This window comes from Phacochoerus africanus, chromosome 5, assembly GCF_016906955.1.
Source record: "Phacochoerus africanus isolate WHEZ1 chromosome 5, ROS_Pafr_v1, whole genome shotgun sequence".
Classification (NCBI taxonomy): Eukaryota; Metazoa; Chordata; class Mammalia; order Artiodactyla; family Suidae; genus Phacochoerus; species Phacochoerus africanus.
Window position 1 is genome coordinate 97,624,336 of NC_062548.1, and position 25,122 is coordinate 97,649,457.

General features: G+C 41.2%; 1 protein-coding gene across 1 annotated transcript in view; it reads right to left on the bottom strand.

The window, feature by feature from the left end:
- MSH2 (mutS homolog 2) overlaps nucleotides 1-25,122 on the bottom strand; it is an 80,851-nt gene that overhangs the window by 28,526 nt on the left and 27,203 nt on the right. Inside the window, exons 7-8 of the mRNA XM_047782130.1 lie at nucleotides 21,011-21,210; nucleotides 8,442-8,551 (exon numbers count right to left, since the gene is read on the bottom strand). Of these exons, the coding sequence (XP_047638086.1) occupies nucleotides 8,442-8,551; nucleotides 21,011-21,210 (310 nt within the window). The remainder of the gene's footprint in view (nucleotides 1-8,441; nucleotides 8,552-21,010; nucleotides 21,211-25,122) is intronic.

The window sequence follows — 25,122 nt, forward strand, 5'->3', positions numbered from 1 at the left end:
GGGCCACATCTGCGGCATATGGAGGTTCCCAGGCTAGGGTTTGAATTGGAGCTGTAGCTGCCAGCCGACATCACAGCCACACAGCAACTCGGGATCCAAGTCATGTCTGTTGACCTACGCCACAGCTTACAGCAATGCCTGATCCTTAACCCACTGAGAGAGGCCAGGGATCGAACCTGTGTCCTCTTGGATACTAATCAGACTCGTTTCCACTGACCCACAATGGGGACTCCCATTATTTAAGTTTCTCTTAACCTATGTTTTAGATTATTTTCCTGCTCTACTGGTGAAAAAAAAGCATTCATCTGAAGCTCAACAATTCCCACAATTTTTTTCCTGTTACAATAGGTTGGATCCTTTTAAAATTAAAAGTGGAGTTCCCCTTGTGGCACAGCGGAAACGAATCCGACTAGGAACCATGAGGTTTCGGGTTTGATCCCGGCCTCGCTCAGTGGGTTAAGGATCTGGTGTTGCCATGAGCTGTGGCGTAGGTCACAGACACGGCTCAGATTCTGCGTTGCTGTGGTTGTGGCACAGGCCAGCGGCTACAGCTCCAAGTGGACCCCTCGCCTGGGAACCTCCATATGCTGTGGATGCGGCCCTAAAAAAAATAAAAAATAAAAATAAAAGTAACATCTGAAGTATGAGCTCCTTTCTCTAATTTATCTATGCATCCGTCTGTACATAATCATAAAAAGACCATTAGCTGTAACACTAGCTGTCTCTCAATGGGGGCACTGCTAGGATTTTGAGTGGAACAATACTTCATTGTAAGGGACTAAAACACAAAATTTCAATATCTGTCCTCTAAACCTTCAATACTGCCCATACTTCAGAAGAGACTAAATGTTAATAACAGTTATTTTGGAGTGGTAGTTGTGGAGGATATTTTAAACTTTGATCTACCTTTCTGTACTGTTTGAATGCTTTATATAGGTTATCAGTTTTACAAAAAGTGTGGTTTTTAAAAGGATAATTATAAGCAAAAATGTCAACATGTTTTGACAGTTAATTCTAGGTGGTAGAATATGAATACTTCCCTTTTTTGTACTTCTTTTTGTTTCCAAGAACAAAAAAAAATTTTTTTTCTTTCTTTATGGCCTTTGTTTTGAAGTCTATTTTGTCTGATATGAGTATTGTAACTCCTGCTTTTCCTGTCTTTTTCATTTGCATGAAATATCTTTTTCCATCCCCTCACTTTTTTTTGTCTTTTTTTGTTGGTGTTGTTGTTGCTATTTCTTGGGCCGCTCCCGAGGCATATGGAAGTTCCCAGGCTAGGGGTCGAATCGGAGCTGTAGCCACCGGCCCACGCCAGAGCCACAGCAACGCGGGATCCCAGCCGCATCTGCAACCTACACCACAGCTCACGGCAACGCCGGATCGTTAACCCACTGAGCAAGGGCAGGGACCGAACCCGCAACCTCATGGTTCCTAGTCGGATTCGTTAACCACTGCGCCACAACGGGAACTCCCCATCCCCTCACTTTTAATTTGTATGTGTCCTTTGCCCTAAGGTGAGCCCTGTAGGCAGCAACTTGTAAGCTTTGCCCTAAGGTGAGCCCTGTAGGCAGAATCTTGTAAGCTCTTGCTGTTTTATACAATCTGCCACCCTGCATCTTTTTTTTTTTTTTTGTCTGTTTGCCTTTTCCTAGGGTCACACCTTCAGCATATGGAGGTTCCCAGGCTAGGGGTCTAATCTGAGCTGTAGCCACCAGCCTGAGCCACAGCCACAGCCACGTGGGATCCAAGGCACATCTGCAACCTATACCACAGCTCATGGCAATGCCGATCCTTAACCCACTGAGGCCAGGGATCGAACCTGCAACCTGGTGGTTCCTAGTGGGATTCATTAACCACTGAGCCACAACAGGAACTCCCCCAAGAACAAAAAATTTAAAGCATTTATATGCAGTATCTTTATAACTTACTCAATAATATAATTGTATCAGGATTATGCAATTGCGGCTTTTAAAATATATCTCAATTTCTTCTGTCCCAGTATTTTCAATAAAAATTTATGTGAAGTTACTACTTTTCCAATAGTAGATGAACTATCAAAAATAAGTATTTGTGAAAACTAAGACTCAAGATAAAACAGTCCAAATATATATAAAAAGGTTAAAAAATGTAATACATCTTCAAATCACCCAATAAACTAATATTGCCTACCTGTTTGTTTTGGCCATGCCAACAGCATGCAGAAGTTCTCCAGACGGGGATGGGACCCAAGCCACAGCAATGACCAGAGACAACACCAGATTTTTAACCTGCTGAGCCACAGGGAATTCCATACTATTGTTTACTATTTTCAAGAAAAATAATTGATTTTTTGGAACCCTGTTGGGGTAGTTTTGCTCTGTGTTTACTTCAAAATAGAAAACCTGGGAGTTCCCGTCGTGGCGCACTGGTTAACAATCCGACAGGAACCATGAGGTTGTGGGTTTGATCCCTGGCTTTGCTCAGTGGATTAAGGATCCGGCGTTGCCATGAGCTGTGGTGTAGGTCACAGACTTGGCTCGGATCCCATGCTGCTGTGGCTCTGGCAAAGGCCAATGGCTACAGCTCCGATAGGACCCCTAGCCTGGGAACCTTCATGTGCCGCGGGAGCAGCCCTAGAAAAGGCAAAAAGACAAAGAGAAACAAAAAAACAAACAAAAAAAAATAGAAAATCTGTAAATACTACAAAAACATCTGGAGTTCCGGACATGGCGCTGTGGTTAACGAATCTGACTAGGAACCAGGAGGTTGCAGGTTCGATCCCTGGCCTTGCTCAGTGGGTTAAGGATCTGGCGTTGTCGTGAGCTGTGGTGTAGGTTGCAGACACGGCTCAGATCCTGCGTTGCTGTGGCTCTGGTGTAGTCCGGCAGCAACAGCTCGGATTAGACCCCTAGCCTGGGAACCTCCATATGCTGCGGGAGCAGCCCTAGAAAAGGCAAAAAGACCAAAAAAAAAAAAAGATATTACAAAAACATCTAAGCATTTATATAAAAAGCTAAGCCTACACATGTATGTGTGACTGGGTCACCATGCTGTTCAGTAGAAAATTGACAGAACACTGTAAACCAGCTATAATGGAAAAAATAGAAATCATTATATATAAGAAATAAATAAAAAGCTAAGCCTAGAAAAAAATAAAAATTAACCCACTCATATAAATGACTGTTCCCTTCATCACATGAACTCCTAGGTGCAGAGCTGGAAAATATGAAATCATACACGAAACAACTGATATCCTCTTGAGGTTTTCTCAAAGTGGTTCTGAGTCATGTAATTGAAATGCCTCAACTCATTACAAATATCTAGAATGACATTGAAGGGTTGAATTCACCTTATAACCCAAGCTAAGTCTGAAGACTTGTAACTGAGAATAAAGAAGATTATTATACTAGGTCAACTCCCTAGAGATTCCAGAACAGGTTTTAACTAGAAATCTGATTCATTTAAAAGATCCTAAAACGGAAAGCCTACAGTTACAGGACAGAATTCTAGGAGACACAGCTGGGGGGGTCTTATAACAGTTATCTCCCTCCTTCCCTTTCCTGATAGTGCTCTTACTTTGTAAATCTCCAACTAGAGAAATAATCTACCCCTGGTTATCTTAAGTCAACCACCACATCCTATTTTATTTTATTATAGTTGATTTACAATGTTCTGACAATTTCTGCTGTATGGCAAAGTGATCCAGTCATACATGTGTATGTATATATACACACATTCTTTTTCTCACATTATCCTCCGTGTTTCATTGCAAGTCACTAGATATAGTTCCCTGTGCTATACAGCAGGATCTCACTGCTTATCCACTCCAAATGCACTAGTTTGCATGTTCTATTGAGCTGGCCACATCACTGCTTAAACAGTTCCATCAAGGCAAACTGCAGGACTCTTGGGATGTGGCACAAACTGCTACTGGTAGGGAGCCATCCTACAGTCAAGAGGAATCAATCTTATGTCAAAATTAGAACCATAAAAAAATAAAGGAGACTAAGAAATTAGGTCCTTTGGATGGCCTCACTAAGCTGCTGAATAAAGCAACTCTAAGCAAAGCATACCCTATCTCTAGACTTTAAATTTTAGAAGTCAAGGTATACTGAGTTTTAGGTTACCAGCAAAATAAAGAGTCCTAATTGATATTAAGTTTAATCTCAAATAATCTACTCAGAAAAAAAGAAAAGAAACCCACAACTCACGACTTATCACCACAGTATTTAATGTGAAGGGGTCCAGAATATGCTATTGTGGCATAAAAATTACACTGAGATGAAAGCATCTGAGAGTAGACATTATTTCTGAACTCTCTTATCTCCTTAAAAAGCACAAATAATTCAACTGTCAAAAGTCTCACAACCAGGGAAGTCAAATAAAACTACCATATCTTCCATCTATTCTCCAAAAGGCTCATTTATCTTTCCTAAAAGCCATTTATTTTCTCCCTTTCCCGTCCTCTATTAAGATACTATATAAGTCCCAAAGTCTAACAGCTTCCTTGAGACACATTCTTTGGTTAACTAAAAAATCTGTTCTCTTGCCATTTTTTTTTTTGTCAGTTTAGTTAGGCAGTTCGCTAAACAATGAACCTAAGAGAAGTTTTTTCTCCTCTACAAAGTTAACTACTTAATATTCATTCTACTTTCCTGGATTAAAAACTTGGGGCTGGTCATACCTAAAGTGACAATAATGAAATCAGGACAAAGTACCTCTTCTTTTCCAGTCTATATCATTCCAACTGCACTGCTTACCTTCCCAAAATCCAAGCTCTTCCAGATACTTATAAAATCTTAAAACACTCTAATCCCACAGCATCATTCAAGAATTAACAATGACTACTATTTTACAGTCACAGCAAATTCTAGTATAACAGATATGTGTTAAGCATTTCAGATCAAAGTGAAAATCCTTAACCCACAATAAGGATAACATAATGGAGTTGATGAAGGAAGCACACCAGGCTACTAATTTTGTTCATCTGAAAAGATGGAAGGAGACATATCAAGGATGGTCATTTCTGCCTGTATATTTGCGTCATATGGCTTCACCTGTTCTAATACCATGTGTTACATTTGTGAGGAGAAAATCATCAAATAATAAAAAAAACATTTAAGGACGTTTCCGTTTTGGTTCGGCAGTAATGAGCCCAATGGGTATCCATGAAGATATATATATAGGTTCAATCCCTGGCCTTGCTCAGTGGGGTTAAGGATCTGGCATTGCCGTGAGTTGTGTTGTAGGTCAGAGATGTGGCTCAGATCCTGTATTGCTGTGGCTGTGGTGTAGGCCAGAAGCTGCGGCTCCAATTAGACCTCTAGCCTGGAAACCTCCATGTGCCGCAGGTGTGGCACTAAAAAGCAAAAGAGAGAAAAAGAAAGGAAGAAAGACAAAAGAAAACACTTAAAAATTTTATATTCTGGAGTTCCCGTCGTGGCGCAGTGGTTAACGAATCCGACTAGGAACCATGAGATTGCGGGTTTGATCCCTGCCCTTGCTCAGTGGGTTAACGATTCAGCGTTGCCGTGAGCTATGGAGTAGGTTGCAGACACGGCTCGGATCCAGCGTTGCTGCTCTGGTGTAGACTGGCAGCTACAGCTCCCAATCGAACCCCTAACCTGGGAACCTCATATGCCGAGGGAACAGCCCAAGAAATAGCAAAAAGACAAAAAAATAAATAAATAAAAATAAAAAATTTATACTCTGTGTTTTATTTTATTTAACTTCTGCCACGTGCATGCAGAAGTTCCCAGGCCAGGGACTCACCCAAGCCACAGCAGTGACAACGCTGAATCCTTAACCATTAGGCCACTAGGGAACTTGGATTCTAGTATTTTCAATATCTTTCTGAAAAACTATCCACAAGCACACTATATGAAAACTACAAAGGAGAGGTCAATAAATCACCAAGTGGAAACCCCTGGTAGCTCAGCAAGTTAAGGATGTAGTGTGATCACTATGGTGGTTTGATCCCTGGCCCAGGAAATTCTTCATGTCACGGGCATGGCCAAAAACAAACAAATCCCACCAATTGTATATCATCATTTTTTAGAGAATGTTTTGGCTTATTTGCTGTCAAGCACATATATGTCCCAAGGGCTGGATCTATATAGTTGGAAGGAAGGAAGGAAGAGAGGGAGGGAGGGATCCCAAAGGCTTAATATAGGAGTTCCCGTCATGGCTCAGTGGAAATGAATCTGACTAGCATCCATGAGGACACAGGTTTGATCCCTGGCCTCGCTCAGTGGGTTAAGGACCCAGCGTTGCCCTGAGTTGTGGTGTAAGTCGCAGACGTGGCTCGGATCCGGCGTTGCTGTGGCTATGGCATAGGCCGGTGGCTGCAGCTCCGATTAGACCCCTAGCCTGGGAACCTCCATATGCCGAGGGAGCGGTCCTAGAAAAGGCAAAAAGACAAAAAAAAAAAAAAAAACCAAAGGCTTAATATAAAGTAAAAGTATCCAAGATGTTATCGTTCTGCTACCTTTTGTAATCATCATAGTAATATGGCTATTATCTTGCACATGATGAAGATAAAACTGTTTATTGCAGAAAAACAACTGTTACTGTCCAAAAGTGGGGGAAGGGGGAGGAAGAGGGTGGGCTTAAAAGGCAGGGCCTCTGCATCTGCTGGGCAGGCTATAAAGGTGTGAAGGCCAACAGGCCAGATAAGAAGATAGCTGCAGGGCAATCTGTACACTGACAGGGGGGCTACAAATTTTAAGAAACCCTTAAACATTCTCAGCTATACAAACCAATTTTGGGGCCAGATAATGCCCCGTGACTGCCCGAGAGGACAGCACTTCAGACAGGTTACAAAATGGTGGGAAGAAATCACACACTCATTCTCACTTTGAGATCTGACTGCACTTTAAGGGTATTAAGTAGTTCTCAAAGTTCGGTCCCCAGACAGGCAGCATCTTTTGGGTGTATGTTCGATATGTACGTTCTCCAACCCCATCCCAGAACTAAAGAATCTGATTCTGCAATGGAACCCAGCAATCTGGTTTAGCAAGCCCACCAGGTCATTCTGATAGGCACTCAGTTGAGACCCACAGTGTTAAGGCAGGGAGATAGCAACTCCATGGTGGTGGTGGCCACAAGGGCAAAATCAGCTGCAGCATTTCATCAGAGCTTTGCCTGGCCTCTGGGTTTCTTCAAGTGTGTACAGCTGTGGGAATACAGAAATGCTCAAATTGTGTTTTCCCACCTATTTTAATTAGAATTTTCGTTAGCCATCATGAGCTGCACATTTACATACTTTCACTTAAAGGGATGTTTACAAATATCCAGCTCTGCCCAATCACAGGTAAGGCCACACCCTCAGCTGCAGGGAGCAGTGTTCAATGTCCAGATGAACAGTATTTCTGCCGCCCAATGATCGCAGTGGTGCACTTAAAACCATTCTACTAAAAGCAGCATTACAGAGGAAAAAGAGCTAAAACACAAGTTTTTCTAAACAAAGGATGAATGAAGAAAGTTTTCTGACTGCTTAACCGACAAGTAAATGGAAGAGTGCCCTATCACTGACAAAAGTATTACCAGAAAAGCGTTTATACCTACACACACACTCATGTGCTTCTAAAATCCAAAAAGCACAGAGTAAATGAGGTTTAATTTCTTTAAAGTTAGTGATCCAGTAAAAACAAACCAACATCACATATGGCAAATGTTAACTCTAATAAATCTAATTAAGAAGAATGCAAAGAATCTACTTTTTAATAAAAATAATGTAAGCACGTACTCCCCGCACAATCATTTTTAACAGGAAGTTTAGTGTAGAAAAATGTCAACATATTAGTATTTACAGTCACGGTTAACTTTTCGTATATCAACAACTATTCAGGAGACAGACACACACATGCGCTAACCCTCCCTGCATCTACATGGAAAACAAACGAGAGAGGCAGACTTCTCTTATGTTCCTTATTTTACCTCTATCCTCTCCCCTTTCCCAGTGACTATAACTTTCCTTCTTTCTCGGAATTAAAACATAACTCAGCTTGCAAATGTGAGATATTTTATTTATGAAATTTCCTTTAACCAGACCACTTATGCCCAATAGTCACTCCCTCTCTTAATTTTCATCCACTGAAATGATTATTTAAAAAACAAAAAAAAACACCTTTTTTTTATTGGTGGCACTTGCAGCATGACGGAGTTCCTGGGCCAGGGATCAAACCCGAGCCACGGCAGTGACAATATTGGATCCTTAACCTATTGAACCACCAGGGAGCTCCTAAAAACTTTTTTCATTTGCATCTATTGAAATGACTGTTATGAAGGGAAAAAAAGTTTAAAAACCTTTTCCCATCTCTTAATCTTACATCCACTGTCTCAAAGGTACCTTGCAAAAGTGCCAAAATTAAATACTAAAAAGAGAACTCTGAAAAGTTTTCTGATGTGCCTTGGCTTTTCAAAACTATTCTGCTACTTGAATCAAAGAAGATATTGCATACCTGATCCATATCTAAAGTTGTTTCTATCATTTCCTGAAACTTGGAGAAATCAGAACGAAGATCAATAAGAGGAGTCACAAAAACTGCCAACAACAATGCCTGATGTTGTCCTAAAAGAAAGCAAAAATAAAAGCAAATAAATAGGTCCTATCTTTAAAATAGAAAACTATAAATCATGAAAATTTGACTGTGGTAATGAGAAGCATTTGATCCAAAAAGCACAAACAGGGCAGCAAATCTCTGAAGCTACTACTCAGGTATCTTAATTCAAATGTGTTTAGTACCTGCAGAGAGAGCGAGGTGATCTGGCACTCAAAGCTTCCTACCAATAAAACACTGCCTCCCCTGCATGTCTGTAATCTCCTTCATAAGAGGTACCACAGATGCAGAAATGTGACATTAATTACAACCAACCGAAATGCACTTCTTTATAGATTTAATAACCCAAAGTCGGAGTCATTAAAATAAAATACCTCTAACTTACCTTATAAAGCCCTAATTTCCATGAACAATAGAGTGTTCCAATTAACAGAGGTTAAATCAAGCCAAGTATTTACACTGGAACTTTGCTTGATGCTACTGAAGAGCATAGGCTGGGAATTATGTGAGAAGGGAACTGTAGAGTCTACAGTGTGAAAGGCATAAGCAGAGATCTAGGAGCCAATCCTTGTTCTGGGACCAACTGGCTCTGTGATCTGGAGCCTGCTTTTCCTTGTCTGTTATAATGGGAGTAATAATAACAGCCACCCAGAAGATGAATAAACGAGGTAACACTTTGTATGTATACTACTTGACACTTAACAGAAGCTCGGCAAGAGTTACCATGTATTATTACTGGTTTTAACACAAGGATTTTTTTTTTTTTTTTTTTTTTTTGATCTCTAACACATTCCCTCAGAAGAACTCCGCAAGTGATCTCTAGCATACTGCATTTCACACCAAAGCAACTGTTTCCAACCTTTTCCAGAAGTATCGGTAGTTTCTGATTGAGAAAAGGATGAAAAAGCTAGGATGGAAGTCAGTGCAAAACCATTACAAGAACTCATATTTTATTATTAATCACAACAGTATCTAGACATATTTAGAAAATAGTACGTATGTGTGAAACATTAGTCTATAAACAACACTTTGCCCACATAATGTCTGTGCTGCTACAATGCCTAGTTCTTTATTCTGAATTAGCTCATACGCTACTGGTAAAGATGGCAGCAAAACAGTAGTGGTATTGATTCATGAATCATTTTTTTCCCTAGCTCATTAAAGTTTTGAAGAGAAAAGGGCAGGCTTTCATCCAATTAAAGATTAAGCTTAGCAACACACAAAGACCTCAGAGTAGCTAGCTTAATGGCCATTATACTTTCTACTGTTAAAATGTGTGGAAAGGCTGAGTACAAAAACATTTGCCAGTGTTTAAATTTTATTTTTTAACTGAATTCTATATACCCTGGTTCAGATCTTTTTAACTTTGCTGAAACTGACCGTTGTTAGAAAAAAAATACTCTCAAAGGGCATCTATCTGAAAGGAGGAAACAGGAGCCCCAGACTTGAAGGATGCAAACAGTCACCCGATGCTGGTGCTGAGTACAAATGCAATGGAGGCTATTGTTTTTATTGAAGTCTGTTAATGCTTCCTAAATTTTATTCATTTTAAAATTTTCATAGAAGTTGAGTTCTACCTGATTTATTTTTTCTGTGAGTTCTGTTTTCCAGCACAAGACATTGAAGGTAAGGTTTTCCAAGAAAATACAAGCAGGATTATTACAGAAATACCTGTATAAACTTCAGAACCTATCATCCCCAACATGTCCTGTAGCCCCTCAAACACACAGGCCCACCTTGCTGCAGCACTTCTCCGAGTTAAGGGCTCTTCTCACCTGCTCCATATCCTGCAAGTCTTCACTAACATCTTGAATTCCTTCCCGTATTTGTAATTTGTACTAGCCTCAATCGCCAATTTCCAATTGGGTTTTTTTCCTTCCTCAACTAGTTATGGTTTTAATTAAAAATAATAGCTCAGAGTTCCTGCTGCAGCGCAGCAGAAACGAATCTGACTAGGAACCATGAGATTGCGGGTTCGATCCCTGGACTCACTCAGTGGGTTAAGGATCCAGCGTTGCCGTGAGCTGTGGCGTAGGTCGCAGATGCGGCTTGGATCCCAAGTTGCTGTGGCTGTTGCACAGGCCAGCAGCTGCAGCTCTGATTAGACCCCTAGCCTGGGAACTTCCATATGCCCAGGTGCAGCCCAAAAAAGAAAAAAAAATTTTTTTTAATAAAGAAATGAGTAGAACTTCACTCAAATCATGTTATTTAATGCATTAATAAAAAGGACATATTTCTCAAGAATTTGTTTTATATTTTGGTTAAGTATACTTCAATATAATTGGTTTCTTATTTAACTCTATGTGTTCTTTTTTTTTTTTTTTGCCTTTTTGCCTTTTCTTGAGCCGCTCCTGCGGCAACTCTGTGTTTTATTTTATGCATTTAAATACACTATTGTGAGAAGGATTCACAGACTTTATTAGAAGCTAAAAAGGTCCACAGCACAGAAAAAGTTAAGAACCTCAAGCCTCACCTCCTAACAGTGCCCTTATCCTCTAGCTCTATGTTTAATCACCCTAGCTTCACTCCTTCACAGGTCAAGCTATAGACACTTTCACTAGCTGGCCCCACTGGCCTCCCCTGGATCTTAACAGCTGACTCCTTGTCATCATTCCATAGAGGCTGTCCTTAACTACCATACCTAGTGGTTTCTTGGCCCAGCCTTTAATGTGTGTCTGTCATATTAAAATATTATGCTTTCTTTTTTCTTTTTTTTTTTTTTTGCTATTTCTTGGGCCGCTCCTGCGGCCTATGGAAGTTCCCAGGCTAGGGGTCCATTCGGAGCCATAGCCGCCGGCCTACGCCAGAGCCACAGCAACACGGGATCCAAGCCACGTCTGCAACCTACACCACAGCTCACGGCAACACCGGATCGTTAACCCACTGAGCAAGGGCAGGGACCGAACCTGCCACCTCATGGTTCCTAGTCGGATTCGTTAACCACTGCGACACAACGGTAACTCCTGTGCTTTCTTTATTGTACTTACTACTATATGAAATTCTTACTGATTTACTTGTTGTTTGCCTCCCTCTACCCTTCCACTATTACAGAACGCCATTAGAACAAGGACCTCACTTGTCTCATCTACCACTGTACCTACCAGAACGATGCCTAGCACAAAGTAAGCAACTGATATCTTTATGCCAAACTAATGATTTTATGAAGGGATTGATGAAGCAATCAGTCACTGGTCATAGTTCTGATATGCACAATAGTCAACTAGCAAAATGCCAAAGATTGCACAGGGAAATAATTTTTAGCTTCTCAGATGCATCAAAATGTGGAATGACCAGGTAATCAAATTAAATAATTTCTCTAAGAACTCAATTCATTGTCAGCCCCTGAAGATTCATTTATAACTCCTTGCAGATTTCATTTTCAAGAATGGTGCTGAATATTCAATGTAGAAAAGAATCTTCTATAATAAACCATGCTGGAAAATTAGATATTCACATGTAAAAGAATGAAACTGGACTTTTACCTTGCACCACTCAGAAAAATTAACTCAAAATGGATTAAATGTCTAAATTTTTAAGACCTGAAAACATGAAACTCCTAAAAGAAAACATTGGGGGAAAGCCTTTTGACATAAGTCTTGGCAACAATTTTTTAGATATAACACCCAAAGCATGAACAATGAAATTAAAAATAAGCAGGTGGGGGAGTTCCCGTCGTGGCACAGTGGTCAATGAATCCGACTAGGAACCATGAGGTTGTGGGTTCAATCCCTGGCCTTGCTCAGTGGGTTAACAATCCGGCATTGCCGTGAGCTGTGGTGTAGGTTGCAGATGTGGCTCGGATCCTGTGTTGCTGTGGCTGTGGTGTAGGCCGGCGGCTACAGCTCCGATTAGACCCCTAGCCTGGGAACCTCCATATACTGCGGGAGTGGCCCTAGAAAAGGCAAAAAGACAAAAAAATAAATAAATAAGCAGGTGGGACTACATCGAACCAAAAAGCTTCTGCACAACAAAAGAAAATCAAAGTGATGGAGTTCCCTTGTGGTGCAGCAGATTAAGGACCTGGTGTTCTCATTGCAGCAGCTCGGGTTGCTGCTATGACACAGGTTCAATCCCTGGCCTGGAAACCTCTAAATGTTGGTGGGTACAGAAGACAAAAAAAAGGAGAAAGAAACAACAATGTGAAAAACCAACCTATGGAATGGAAGAGGAGAGCTGCAAACCATTTATCTGATAGGGGTTAATATCCAAAATAGATATCTATAAACTGCTGGGCCCCTTTAAACACCTGTGTTTGCAATGCCTGGTCTCATCCACCACAGGCAGACACCAACGACATTCCAGGCACTCTACTTCCCATCACAAGATCTTTTCCTAGATCTGTGCCTGGCCAAGGTGAGATTGCTAGGTATACTGGCTGTAACTGCACCTAAATTACTGGTAAATGCTTTCTCTCACAAATCTTTTACATTTTATTTAATGTAACTGAGAAGTAACTGGAAATGGCTGGCAAAATAATTAAGAAAAAGATACTAAGACTTTCTAATCAAGTTAAATGAGCAAGTAACACTAAAATGAAAATGAACTATAGGATACTTCTGGATAACAGATATGCAGTGTCTCCCTACATGTGTCCTCCTGACACTAACTCAGCTCCGAGGCCTACCACTAGTCACAAAATCTACTGAATCAGACTTTCCAAATAGTCTATGACTGGGAAAACCCACCTTAAGTCTACAGTTAGTTATAAAGTTAGTACTAATATTCCTGTTCTTATAAATATTTGGGTAAATGCCAATAAACAGATATGAGTTTCAATGAACAAAGATTTAAAAATTTATTCTACACCCACGTGCCCTTGACTATTTAACATAGTTTTCTTGTATTATTAATTCCAATCCAGAAACTTAAAGTATAATTAAACTTTACTTGACCCCTTAAATATATTTATGAAATGGATTTAAAAATCCATGTAAGTGGGAAAAAGGCTGGCAAGATGCTACTAATGAAAGGTTACATTATTCACCAACTATGAGGCTGGAGCCAACAAATTACCAAATTAGCAAAGAAGCCAACAGCAGAAGTGCCAGTGAATCATGGTAAAATACCGAAATAATTTAATCGCTCTGAATAATGACCTGCAACACAGGGGCATCTCCGTTACTCCTTCACTGCCACCCCATAGTTTCAGCCTTTCATCCTCCCTCAGCACCCAGGCCCTCTCCCTTTACTCATCTTCTCTTCAGACTCTGTGGTCACACGGTCCCTTTTGTTGAGCACAGCCCCTTGTCCTGGTTCCTTCATTTGCAAATACTTCCTTGGACACCCCTTGTTTTCCTTTACTACTACTATCATTTTGACAAAACAATAATTTTCTTTCCCATGAGGACTTCTTCTTCTGATTCCACTGACTAGTTAAGAGCATCATTTTACACTAAGCTAGTCTCTGTGAGATAACAGAAAATATATACTGGTCTCTGCCCCGCCCTGCCCTGGTTCCTGAAACAAAGCACCTAAGACTCTTGTAAATTTCCTAAGTGATAAGAACACTAGGAGCATCTCTTACTTTAGTATCTGTCTTTGATCCTTCCTAACACAAGACTCATAAAAGCCCTGTGATCTCCTACATGATAAAAGAAGTAGGAGTATCTTTTGTTCTAATAAGGTGACCGGAGGTGGGCTCCAGAATACCTCCTGGATGCAGGCGGGTCACCAGAAAGACCAAACCATGATTAGGAGCTTGGAATTTTCAGCTCTACCCTCACTCCCTCCCCTACCTCATCATCCAGAGTGGGGAGAGTGGCTGGAAATGGAGTTAATCATGTCTACATAAGGAAGCCTCCCAAAATCCCAGTGGTTGGGGGAGGGGGTAGGTTCAGAGAGCTTTCAAGTGGGCAAACACATGCACACCAGGAAGGGGATGCCCCCCTACTCCTCAGGACAGAAGCTCCTGTGCTCAGGACCCTCCCAATCTCGCCCTGTGTGTCCCTTCATCTGGCTGTTCGCCTGTCTCCTTTATCAATAAACGGGTAAATATTAGTCTTTTCCTGAGTTCTGTGAGCTGCTTTAGCAAATTAATTAAACCCAGGCAGGGGTCACCGGGACCTCATCTATAACCGGTTGGTCAGAAGCACAGGTTATACCTGGGCTTGAGACCAGCATCTTAAGTGTGTGTGGTGGGGGTTGGGGGGGGGGGGTGCCAATCTTGTGGGATTGAGCCCCTAACTTGTGGGTTTTGATGCCGTCTCCAGAGAGGCAGTCAGAATTGAGTTAAACCGTCGAACACCCAGGAAGTGTCACAGACACAGAAAATCACTTGGTCTGAGGGAAAACCTGCACACGTTTGGTGACCAGAGGTGAAGTGCTGTGTGTCAGTTCTAAAGGAGACATACTGGAGAAAGACTCAGAACGATGTGAGGACAGGGGAAAGGCAGTTTTCCTTTACACTCCCGACCTCCTAACATTATTTTTCCTTCCTCTCACACATCAATTCTTACGGCAATGTTCTCATCTTACCTTGTTAGAGTTTGATTTAAATGTCTTTGTTCCTGTGCTCCCGTTAATACTTAGATCATTACCTTCACCATCTTCAATCTTACCTTTAATAAGTTTTCACTTCCCAGTTCTATTTCTGAGCCAACAGTCCTATTATCTCTGCATTTCTGTGCTTCCATTCAAATGACCTTGCACCCCAATTCCACTAAACACTTCCAACAAGATGTATTAACTAATCACCGTTAAAAAAAAAAAAAAGTGGAAATTCCCTGGTGGCTCAGTGGGTTAAGGATCTGGCATTGTCACTGCAGTGGCTTGGATGGCCGCTGTGGTGAGGGTTTGAACCCTGGCCCAGGAACTTCTGCATGCCGCAAGTTTGGCCAAAAAAGAAAAGAAAAAAATAAAAACAGAAAACAGTGCTGGTGAGGATGTTATAAACTTTGTGACTAGAAGTGTAAATTAGTAAAACCTTCCTGGAAAAGCAATTCGTCAATATATAATTATTTGCCATTGAAATGCAGACAAGCAGGCAAAAATCTGGATGGATAAAAAGATAAACAGAGTTTTCTCTTCTAGAGTTAGACTGGGAGTTGACCTGACCCAGAAAAAGTTTTAGGAATTCACTAACAGAAAAACACAAATTTGAAACATCAGAGGTGGGGAGGGGGTGGGAGTTTGGGGTTAGTAGGTGCAAACTACAGCATCTGGAATGGATAAGCAATGAGATCCTGCTGTATAGCACAGGGAACTATACCTAACTATTTGTGATGGAATATGATGAAGGATAATGTAAAAAAAAAAGAATGTGTGTGTATATATATATATATATATATATATGTATGTATGTATAACTGGGTCACTTTGCTGTGACAGCAGAAATTGACAAGAACATTGTAAATCAACTCTAATAAAAAAGAATAAAACTTTGGAGTTCCCATTGTGGCTCAGTGGTTAATGACTCCAACTAGGAACCATGAGATTGTGGGTTCGGTTCCTGGCCTTGCTTAGTGGGTTAAGGATATTGCGTTGCCGTGAACTGTGGCGTAGGTTGCAGATGTGGCTCAGATACCACGTTGCTGTGGCTCTGGTGTAGGCCAGCAACTACAGCTCCAATCAGACCACTAGCCTGGGAACCTCCATGTGCCGAGAGTGCAGCCCTAGAAAAAGATTTAAAAAAAAAAAATTTTAAAGGAGAGGAGCAAAGTAAGTTATACAGTTTTACACAAATTAAATGGATAAACGATGCATAAATACTACAATAAATAATGCACTTTACCTCACAAAAGACAAGATATTTAATTATGAAGGTGGACTTCGAAAACGCTGCAGCTTGAGAGTTACTATGAAATGGTGAGAGTCGTCTGAAGCAAAGTTCTAACACAAAACGCCAATGAGTGTGGCCCATAAGGTGAACTGAAGTCAGGGCAGATATTTGAGGGTGTGTGTGTGTGTGTGTGTGTACATTCTGTGTATTCCTACACCGCTCGGCTCAGCTGTGTGCAATTTTCGGCATTCATCCAGTGTTTCCCATGGGCAAAATGTGCACAAGAAACACAAAATTTACATTATACTCAAACTGTTTCCTAATATATGAACTACATTAGAACAAGTCTTCATTGTCAAAGTAAGTTATTATAGCAAACTGTGTCCAATTTTATTTCAAGACAAACAAAATATACAAAAATATTAATAATGACTACCTCTGGATGGTAGAATAATTACTACAAAGAATTTACTCTGCTTTTATAAACTAATAAAGAGAAATTTAAAGAAAGAAGTTCAAAGAAAGTACAAAATCCAACCAGATCTTAAATTATAGCTTTATAGGTTAATGTTTAAAAAGTGCTACATTAGTAAAACGGATTCCTTTTCAGAAACGCCAAATAAATTGCTTTCATATCCTTACCTCCCATTTAGAAGGAAACTGAGCCATCAGATTAAAAGGGGGAATTATTATGAGACTAACTTACTATGTTTTATTTAGGGTTAAAAAGCAAGGGAGATAAACACAAGGTGCTATGAAAACCAGAGGGGAAAAAACCTCTAACTGCATGAGGAGGTCGGAGAAGGTGTCACAGAAAGGGTGACATTTGAGCTCAATCTTAGTATTAGCAGGGGTTCATCAAGTGGACACGGCAGTAAAGGGCATTTAAGACAAAAGGAAAACATGCAGCAGAGACCATAGCAGTCGAGACAGGGAACCAGGACAGTGAGGACAAGGGGAGGGAAGGGAGTATAAGGGGGGCTGACTGAGAAGTAGCAGCAGGCAGCTGGGCACAGGAATGGGGCTTCTTCTGATAGGTTGTGGGAAGCAAATTAATGTGTTCAGAACCCGAGGGAAGAAATGACATGATCAGATGTGCTCAGAAAGATTAATATGGGTTCAATGAAGAGGATGCACAGACTAGGGGAGGGAAAACATCACACGTAAGGTTTTTAAATATATTAAAACAGAAAAGGATCATTACTTGGATGTGAGCAGTATGACAGCTATTACAATAAAATTCTGGACCAAAATAATCTGGATACTTAGGAATTGTTTGTGTTTTTTTGGTTGTTTTTTGTTTGTTTGTTTGTTTTTTTGCTTTTTAGGGCCCAACCCAAGACATATGGAGGTTCCCAGGCTAGGGGTCGAATTAGAGCTGTAGCTGCCAGCCTACACCACAGCCACAGCAACATGGGTTCCAAGCTGCATCTGCGACCTACACCACAGCTCAGAGCAATGCCGGATCCTTAACCCACTGAGCGAGGCCAGAGATTGAACTTGCATTCTCATGGATGCTAGTCAGATTCATTTCCGCTGAGCCACAACGGGAACGCCAACATTTTTTTTTTTTAACCCCAATCACAGCACGCAGAAGTTTCCGGGCCAGGGATCGAACCCTCACCACAGCAGTGACAATACCTGATCCTTAACCTACTGAGCTACCAAGGAATTCCTCACTTTTTAATTTTAAAAGACATGAGGAATAGGAGCTCCTGCTATGGCACAGTAGGTTAAGGATTCAATGTTATCTCTACAGCAGGGTGGGTTTGATCCCTGGCCCAGTGCAGTGGGTTAGGGATCCAGCACTGCTGCAGCTGTGATGTGTAGGTCACAGCTTTGGCTTGGATTTGATCCCTGGTCTGGGAACTTCCATATGCCGCTGGTGTGGCAAAAAAAAAAAAAAAAAAGACATGAGAAATAAGGGATGCCAAGTATATTTTTCAAATAGCTTTTTGTTATAGGAGAAAGACTATTTAGAGGAGAGCTTTTATCACTCAACGCGAATCTACTTTCTATACTGTTGCTGCCCTCTGCTGTCTGTGAATTTACTTTATTACCTTCTCCAGGAATAACATTAAAATAATATTAAACTGAGAGTTAATCAAAACCAAAACCATCACAAGATAGCAGAACACATTCAATTTCTAGCAATATACAAATATATTTTTTTATTTTTTACTTATTTATTTAATTTTTGCTTTTTAGGGCCGTACCCATGGCATATGGAAGTTCCCAGGCTAGGGGTCAAATCAGAGCTGTAGCCATCAGCTTACACCACAGCCACAGCAACACAGGATCACAGCCACGTCTGCGACCTACACCACAGCTCACAGCAATGCCAGATCCTTGACCCACTGAGCAAGGCCAGGGTTCGAATCCGCAACCTCATGGCTCCTAGTTGGATTCATTTCTGCTCCACCACAATGGGAACTCCAGCAAATATATTTTTAAAAAATTTTAATAATTTCATGATTTTACTTTTAAACACAGGGCATTTGATTTTTCCTCATAAATCACCCTCACGGCCTTTTCTATGAAATCAGCAGGCTAAGGAGCTGTACTAAACTCCACAAAATGCCATTCTAGTTTAAAAAAAAAAAAAAAAGAAAGGCACATGAAAAGATGCTCAGCACTGCTAAGCATTAGAGAAATGCAAATCAAAACCACAATGAGATATCACCTCACATCTGTCAGAGTACAATCACACCTATCACCAAAAGACCACAAATAACAAATGTTGGCAAGGATGTAGAGAAAAGGGAACCCTCGTATTCTGTTGGCTGGAATGTGAATTGGTGCAGCCACTATGGAAAACAGTACCAAAAAAAAAAAAAAAAAACCCTAAAAATAGAACTACCATATGATCGAGCAATTCCACTGCTGGGTATATATCTGAAGAAAACAAAAACACCAATTTAACAAGATCCACCCCCAATATTCCTAGCAGCATTATTTAAAATTGCCAAGATAAGGAAGCAACCTAGGTGTCCATCAACAGACAACTGATAAAGAAAACGTAGCATAGGGAGTTCCCCGGTGGCCTAGTGGTTAAGGATTCAGCATTGTCTCTGCTAAGGCTTGGTGCAATCTCTGACCAGGGAATTTCTGTATGCCGTGAGTGTGGCCAAAAAAAAAAAAAAAAAAGAAAGAAAGAAAGAAAAAAATTTAAAAACAGCTGATGTTAGGTGGTTAAGAGTGAATTGTTTAGAGAGCCTGTCTCCATGATTACATTCAGATTACATCCCTGATGCTGGTCAACCCCCTTGTCTCTTCCAGCTGATTCTACTGAAATGAGGCCAGAAGAGACAGAGTCCGAACATCAAAGCAACAGAAGATAATCATTTATAGGATGAGGAAATAGAGGCACAAAGCAGGAAATTAAACCACACTAAACATACGTGATACAGAAAAAGATTAAAGACCATTTCTTTAATTTCCCTTTGGTGGAAGTAAATGCAAGGGCATTTAAGCCGTATCAGTCTAATGAGAAACCCTGACTAGAATCAGAATACTTTTTATACAGTGGTACCCCAAAAAGCTAAGCAGCTAGCTACCCTTTTACACTTTGCTAGATAAATAAGAGGAAAGGTTACCATAAAATTTAAATTAAATCTATACTTATCTTGTACCTGTCATCATATTTTGTAAAGTCTACCCATGAAAATATTTATATGGCTTTCTCATAATACTGAAAGGGCAGTTTCCGTGACAATGCCAAGTCTTTAACTGTTAGGCCACCAGTGGATATTATATGTATCAGACATATAACTTTGACTTACTAAGATATTTGTTGTAGAAACATACTCATGTAAAAACCATGCTTTGAAGAGCAAGTTGCTTTTATCCACCAATCCTATATTGGTTAACTAATAGGCGACTTTTCTTACTTTCTTCAGGTAACTTCACTCTGACTTCAACTGTTACCACCAAGACATTCTATCTTAACCTTCCTTCACAATGTGCTGGAAGGGTTAATTCCAATAGGCCTGGAATTAGCCTGCACTGTTTTCTTAAAGTTTCTACATGGCAATGATCCCTGGTAGAGGCATAAAACATACTAATCATATTGTTTTGTAATCATAAGTCCAAGGACATTCACAGTGGTTCATTCAGCTCATCAGCATTGTCTGTGACTGATGATTTGCCCCTGGTCTCAGTGAGGCCCCAAGAAGCTCTGCCATGGAAGCCAGTCACAGAACAGGACTACACCCACAAGACCAGCAATATATTTAAAAAAGCCCAGCAAGATTCCATTTTAGGCTCTCCAACTCCAAAGTGTTCTGTGCAAATGAGTGGTCCCTAATCTGAGGAGGTGCATCTCACTAAGGACCTTTCCACAGGTAACTGAACCTGACCTCCCTGGCCTCCTTGCTGTGACAGTCTTTGTCTGTGATGGATTATCCTGACTTTAGCACGGCTGCTAGACTACATCCTTTTTCTGTAATAAACCATACATTTGTAAGCACTGTCATTTGGGGTCCTGTGAGTCTTCTTCAATAATCAAACCCTGTTCAACTGCTACTCTTAGTGCAACAGGCTTATTGATAAACCCCACGACCCTAATATCCATTTCGAAAAAAACAAATTCTAAATTGTCTCACGACTCCTGGCTTCTTCAATGTAGCTAAAGGTCAATACAAACCTGTTATTAGAAAAATAAATATGAGTCAGAGAATCAATTTTATAAGGATAGCACATTTGTTAAGTAGACTGAGAGGGAAGGAAAACAAAAACAAAATCATTTTGTTACCTTCATATTTTTCCATAGCCTGAATAACATTAGGGAGTTGATTTATACCCTGATAGAGTCGATAACAATCTTGTAAGTTTGCTGCTTGTCTTTGAAATTTCTTGGCAAGTCGGTTAAGATCTGGAAATCGACGAAGTAAATCTTCTTGTAAACTCTGCCTCAATTCTGCATCTTCTACAAAAGCTTCCACTAAATTTAATCTGAAATAAATTATACTGGAATTAACCTTAGCATTTTAGTATGAAATTAAAATCTGTCAACAAGGTATATATATGCCTCAACTAGATAAACTCAAAAAGCTCGCTGTAAGAAGCTTGAATTTATTCTGAAACGTCAGCTTTTTGTGGAGGACGGAAACTTCGACAACAGTGTGATCTAAGCAGTTTCTGATTAGTTAGGTGGTATCACATAATACTAAGACATACCCACAGAGTTCCCATCGTGACACAGCGGAAAAGACTCCGACCAGGAACCATGAGGTTGTGGGTTCAATCCCTTGCCTTGCTCAGTGGGTCAAGGATCCGGCGTTACCATGCGCTGTGGTGTAGGTCAAAAACGCAGCTGGGATCCTGCATTGCTATGACTGCGGTGTAGGACCGCAGCTGTAGCTCCGATTCAACCCCTAGCCTGGGAACCTCCATATGCCGAGAGTGTGGCCCTAAAAAGCAAACAAACACCAATTTTGTTTGCCTTTCATCAAACTGACATTATTTGGAGTTCCCATCATGGCTCAGTATCAAGAGGACTCGGGTTTGACTGAAATTTCCTTCTTTCTTTCTTTTCCTTCCTTCCTCCTTTCTTTCTGTCTGTCTGTCTTTCTGTCTTTTTAAGGCAGTACCTGGCACATAAAGAAGTTCCCAGGCTAGGGGTGGAATTGCAGCCAGAGCTGCCAGCCTACATCATAGCCACAGCAACACAGGATCCGAGCCTCGTCTGCGAACTACATACACCACAGCTCACGGCAACACTAGATCCCCAACCCAATGAATGAGGCCAGGGATTAAACCCATGTCCTCATGGATACCAGTCGGGTTCTTAACCTTCTAAACCACAACAGGAACTCCAAACTGGCGTCTTAAAAAGAGGAATCTCATTATTGGGACACTGTTGATACTGACACATTATTGCACATGTAAATAATGATCTTAAATGAAGGAGAATTACAATCCAAGAACGCTGCCAAATCCAATACTTATTCTATCAGAAGGTCTGATAAATTCAAAGTATATTCTAAAATTACCTCAGAGCAAAAAGCCAAAATTTTCTAACAAAAATTGAAATAAGTTTATTACTTCCCAAAAATCAATATATAAGAATCTTGTTTCAAGAACTATAAACAGGAGTTCCCATCGTGGTGCAGTGGAAAAGAATCCAACTAGGAACCACGAGGTTGCAGGTTCAATCCCTGGCCTCACTCATCGGGTGAAGGATCCAGCGTTGTCATGAGCTGTGGTATAGGTCGCAGATGTGGCTCAGATCCTGCGTTGCTGTGGCTGTGGCAGAGGCCGGCAAATACAGCTCTGATTACACCCCTAGCCTAGGAATCTCCATATGCCGTGGGTGCGGCCCTAAAAAGACAAAAAAAAAAAAAAAACTATAAACAGCTCACACTGCTTTTGTAATGTATTGGAGTCAGTGACTTTCCATCTTTTCCCTGTAATCCACAGCAAGAAATACGTGGGGTCTTTTGGGGGGGGAGGCACACCTGCAGCATATACAAGTTCCCAGGCTAGGGGTCGAGCCAGAACTGCAGCTGCCATCCTGTTCCACGGCCACAGCAACGCCAGATCTGAGCCAGGTCTGTGACCTACACCACAGCTCGGAGCAATGCCCGATCCTTAACCCACTGAGCAGGGCCAAGGATTAAACCCAAGACCTTGTGGATACTAGTTGGATTTGTTACTGCTGAGCCACAACAGGAACTCCAAGAAATATGTTTTTATCATTATGGCCCAACGCACACATGCGCAAATATCGCAGGAGGCAAAATATCCTCCTTAAAACACATCCCCTTAGTGAAAGCTGTCACCACGTCCTGCTTGCTATCTGCTGCAGGTAGGGTAAGGTATCACTCTGGGACCTTGCTTGAGATGTATAAGATCCCCCATCCATTACACCACTGAAATCTCTGTTGCTGACTCCAGGCTCTTTCTTCAGTCTTGAAGCTGGGCAAACACAGGGCCTTGCGGACCTGTGGGTGCAGCCCGACAATTGGCGGAGCCAACCAGGAGACAGGAAACTCCTGTGAGCACAGAGACAGGGACAGGGAATGGAAAGTTGTGGGGCCCAAAGGTTGTGGGCATGATCCCATGGTGGCTGTCCACTATCATGGGGGGCCCAAAAGTTACAGGATTGATCCCAGAACCTAGGGTGGTTGTCTGCTAGTATGTGGGGCCCTATGGTGCCTGTCCTTCAAGAATAAGGGCTGCCAAGAGGTTTGGAGAATAATGGTCCCTAAAGGCCCCACTATAGTACCAAGATGAGTCTTCTGTAATTGTTTAGGCTCTCTGTCTTGAAGGAGTTGGTATTTCTTGTGCTTTTAAGATGTTAATAATCTATTTGGGCTTTCTGGAACTCTAACCTTATATGATCTCTAAGAGTGAGAGAGAAAACAGAGCTTTTAGGGAAACTATAGAAATATTTATATTTTGGGCATGTCTATCTATAAGAGCCTCTCCAGATTTTGGTAACCTGAAACTAAATTAAGTTAAATGAAGAGAAATCATGGGTCATTTCAAATAGGATAAATCAGTAGAACACTAATTGCTGGGTGGGTCTAAGTTTTACCCACCCTTGCCTTCTTAGGAGAGGAAGATTAAAGCCTAAGTCTCCCAAGAAGAAATGGACCATTACTTGTTTTTTGGGGTTTTTTTTTTTTTTTTGGCCAGAGATTAGGGTTTCAAGGGTTAAAACAAACAATCCAATTAAAAAATGGTCGGAAGATCTAAACAGACATTTCTCCAAAAAAGACAGACAGATGGCCTAAAAGCACATGAAAAGATGCTCAACATCACGGATTTTTAGAGAAATGCAAATCAAAACTACTAAGTATCATCTCACACCAGTCAGAATCTGCTACTAAACTTGTATTAAGAACCAGTCACAGGCTATAAAGAGAGTAATTCAGGCACTTAATGCTCTTAAAAAGATTTCTATGGGAGTTCCCATCGTGGCGCAGTGGTTAACGAATCCGACTAGGAACCATGAGGTTACGGGTTCGATCCCTGGCCTTGCTCAGTGGGTTAAGGATTTGGCGTTGCCGTGAGCTGTGGTGTAGGTCGCAGACGCAGCTCGGATCCCGAGTTGCTGTGACTCTGGTGTAGGCCGGCAGCTACAGCTCCAAAAAGACCCCTAGCCTGGGAACCTCCATATGCCAAGAGAGCAGCCCAAGAAATGGCAAAAAGACAAAAAAAAAGAAAGAAAGAAAAAAAGATTTCTATGGCTTGTACTATAGATTTTAAAAACAAAGCAAAACTGAGTAAGGGATGTAGCCAAACCACACAATCCAATAACGTGAATCTGGGCCTTGCTACCTAAGCCTCTGGTTCTAACTGGGCTTCTCCAAGTTTGATCCAAGATGAAGGAAACCTAATGCTGGCTGACCTACCTCCTCATCTATCTTTTTCTTTTACCCTTTTTTAAAAATTATTATGCTTTTTTTTTTTTTTTGCTGCCCCTCTTCACATGAAGTTCCTGGGCCAGAGATGAGTTCCAAGTCACAGTTGCAATAACAATTCCTGCAGCTGCACCAGTGCTGGCTCCTTTAACCCACTGCACTGGGCCTGGGATTGAACCTGCATCCTGGTGCTACAGAGATGCTGCCAATTCCGTTGTGCCACAGTGGGAACTCCCTTTATCTTTAGGCCACTCTCAGTAAATGGTAAGAATCCATAGAGAAGATACTTCTGGAGTTTCTGTTGTGGCTCAGCAGGTTAAGAACCCAACATAGGGAGTCCCCCCCACCATCATAGCTCAGTGGTAACGAGCCCAACTAGTAACCATGAGGATGTGGGTTCAATCCCTGGCCTTCCTCAGTGGGTTAGGGATCCAACATTGCTGTGAGCTGTAGTGTAGGTCACAGACGTGACTCAGATCCCATGTTGCTGTGGCTG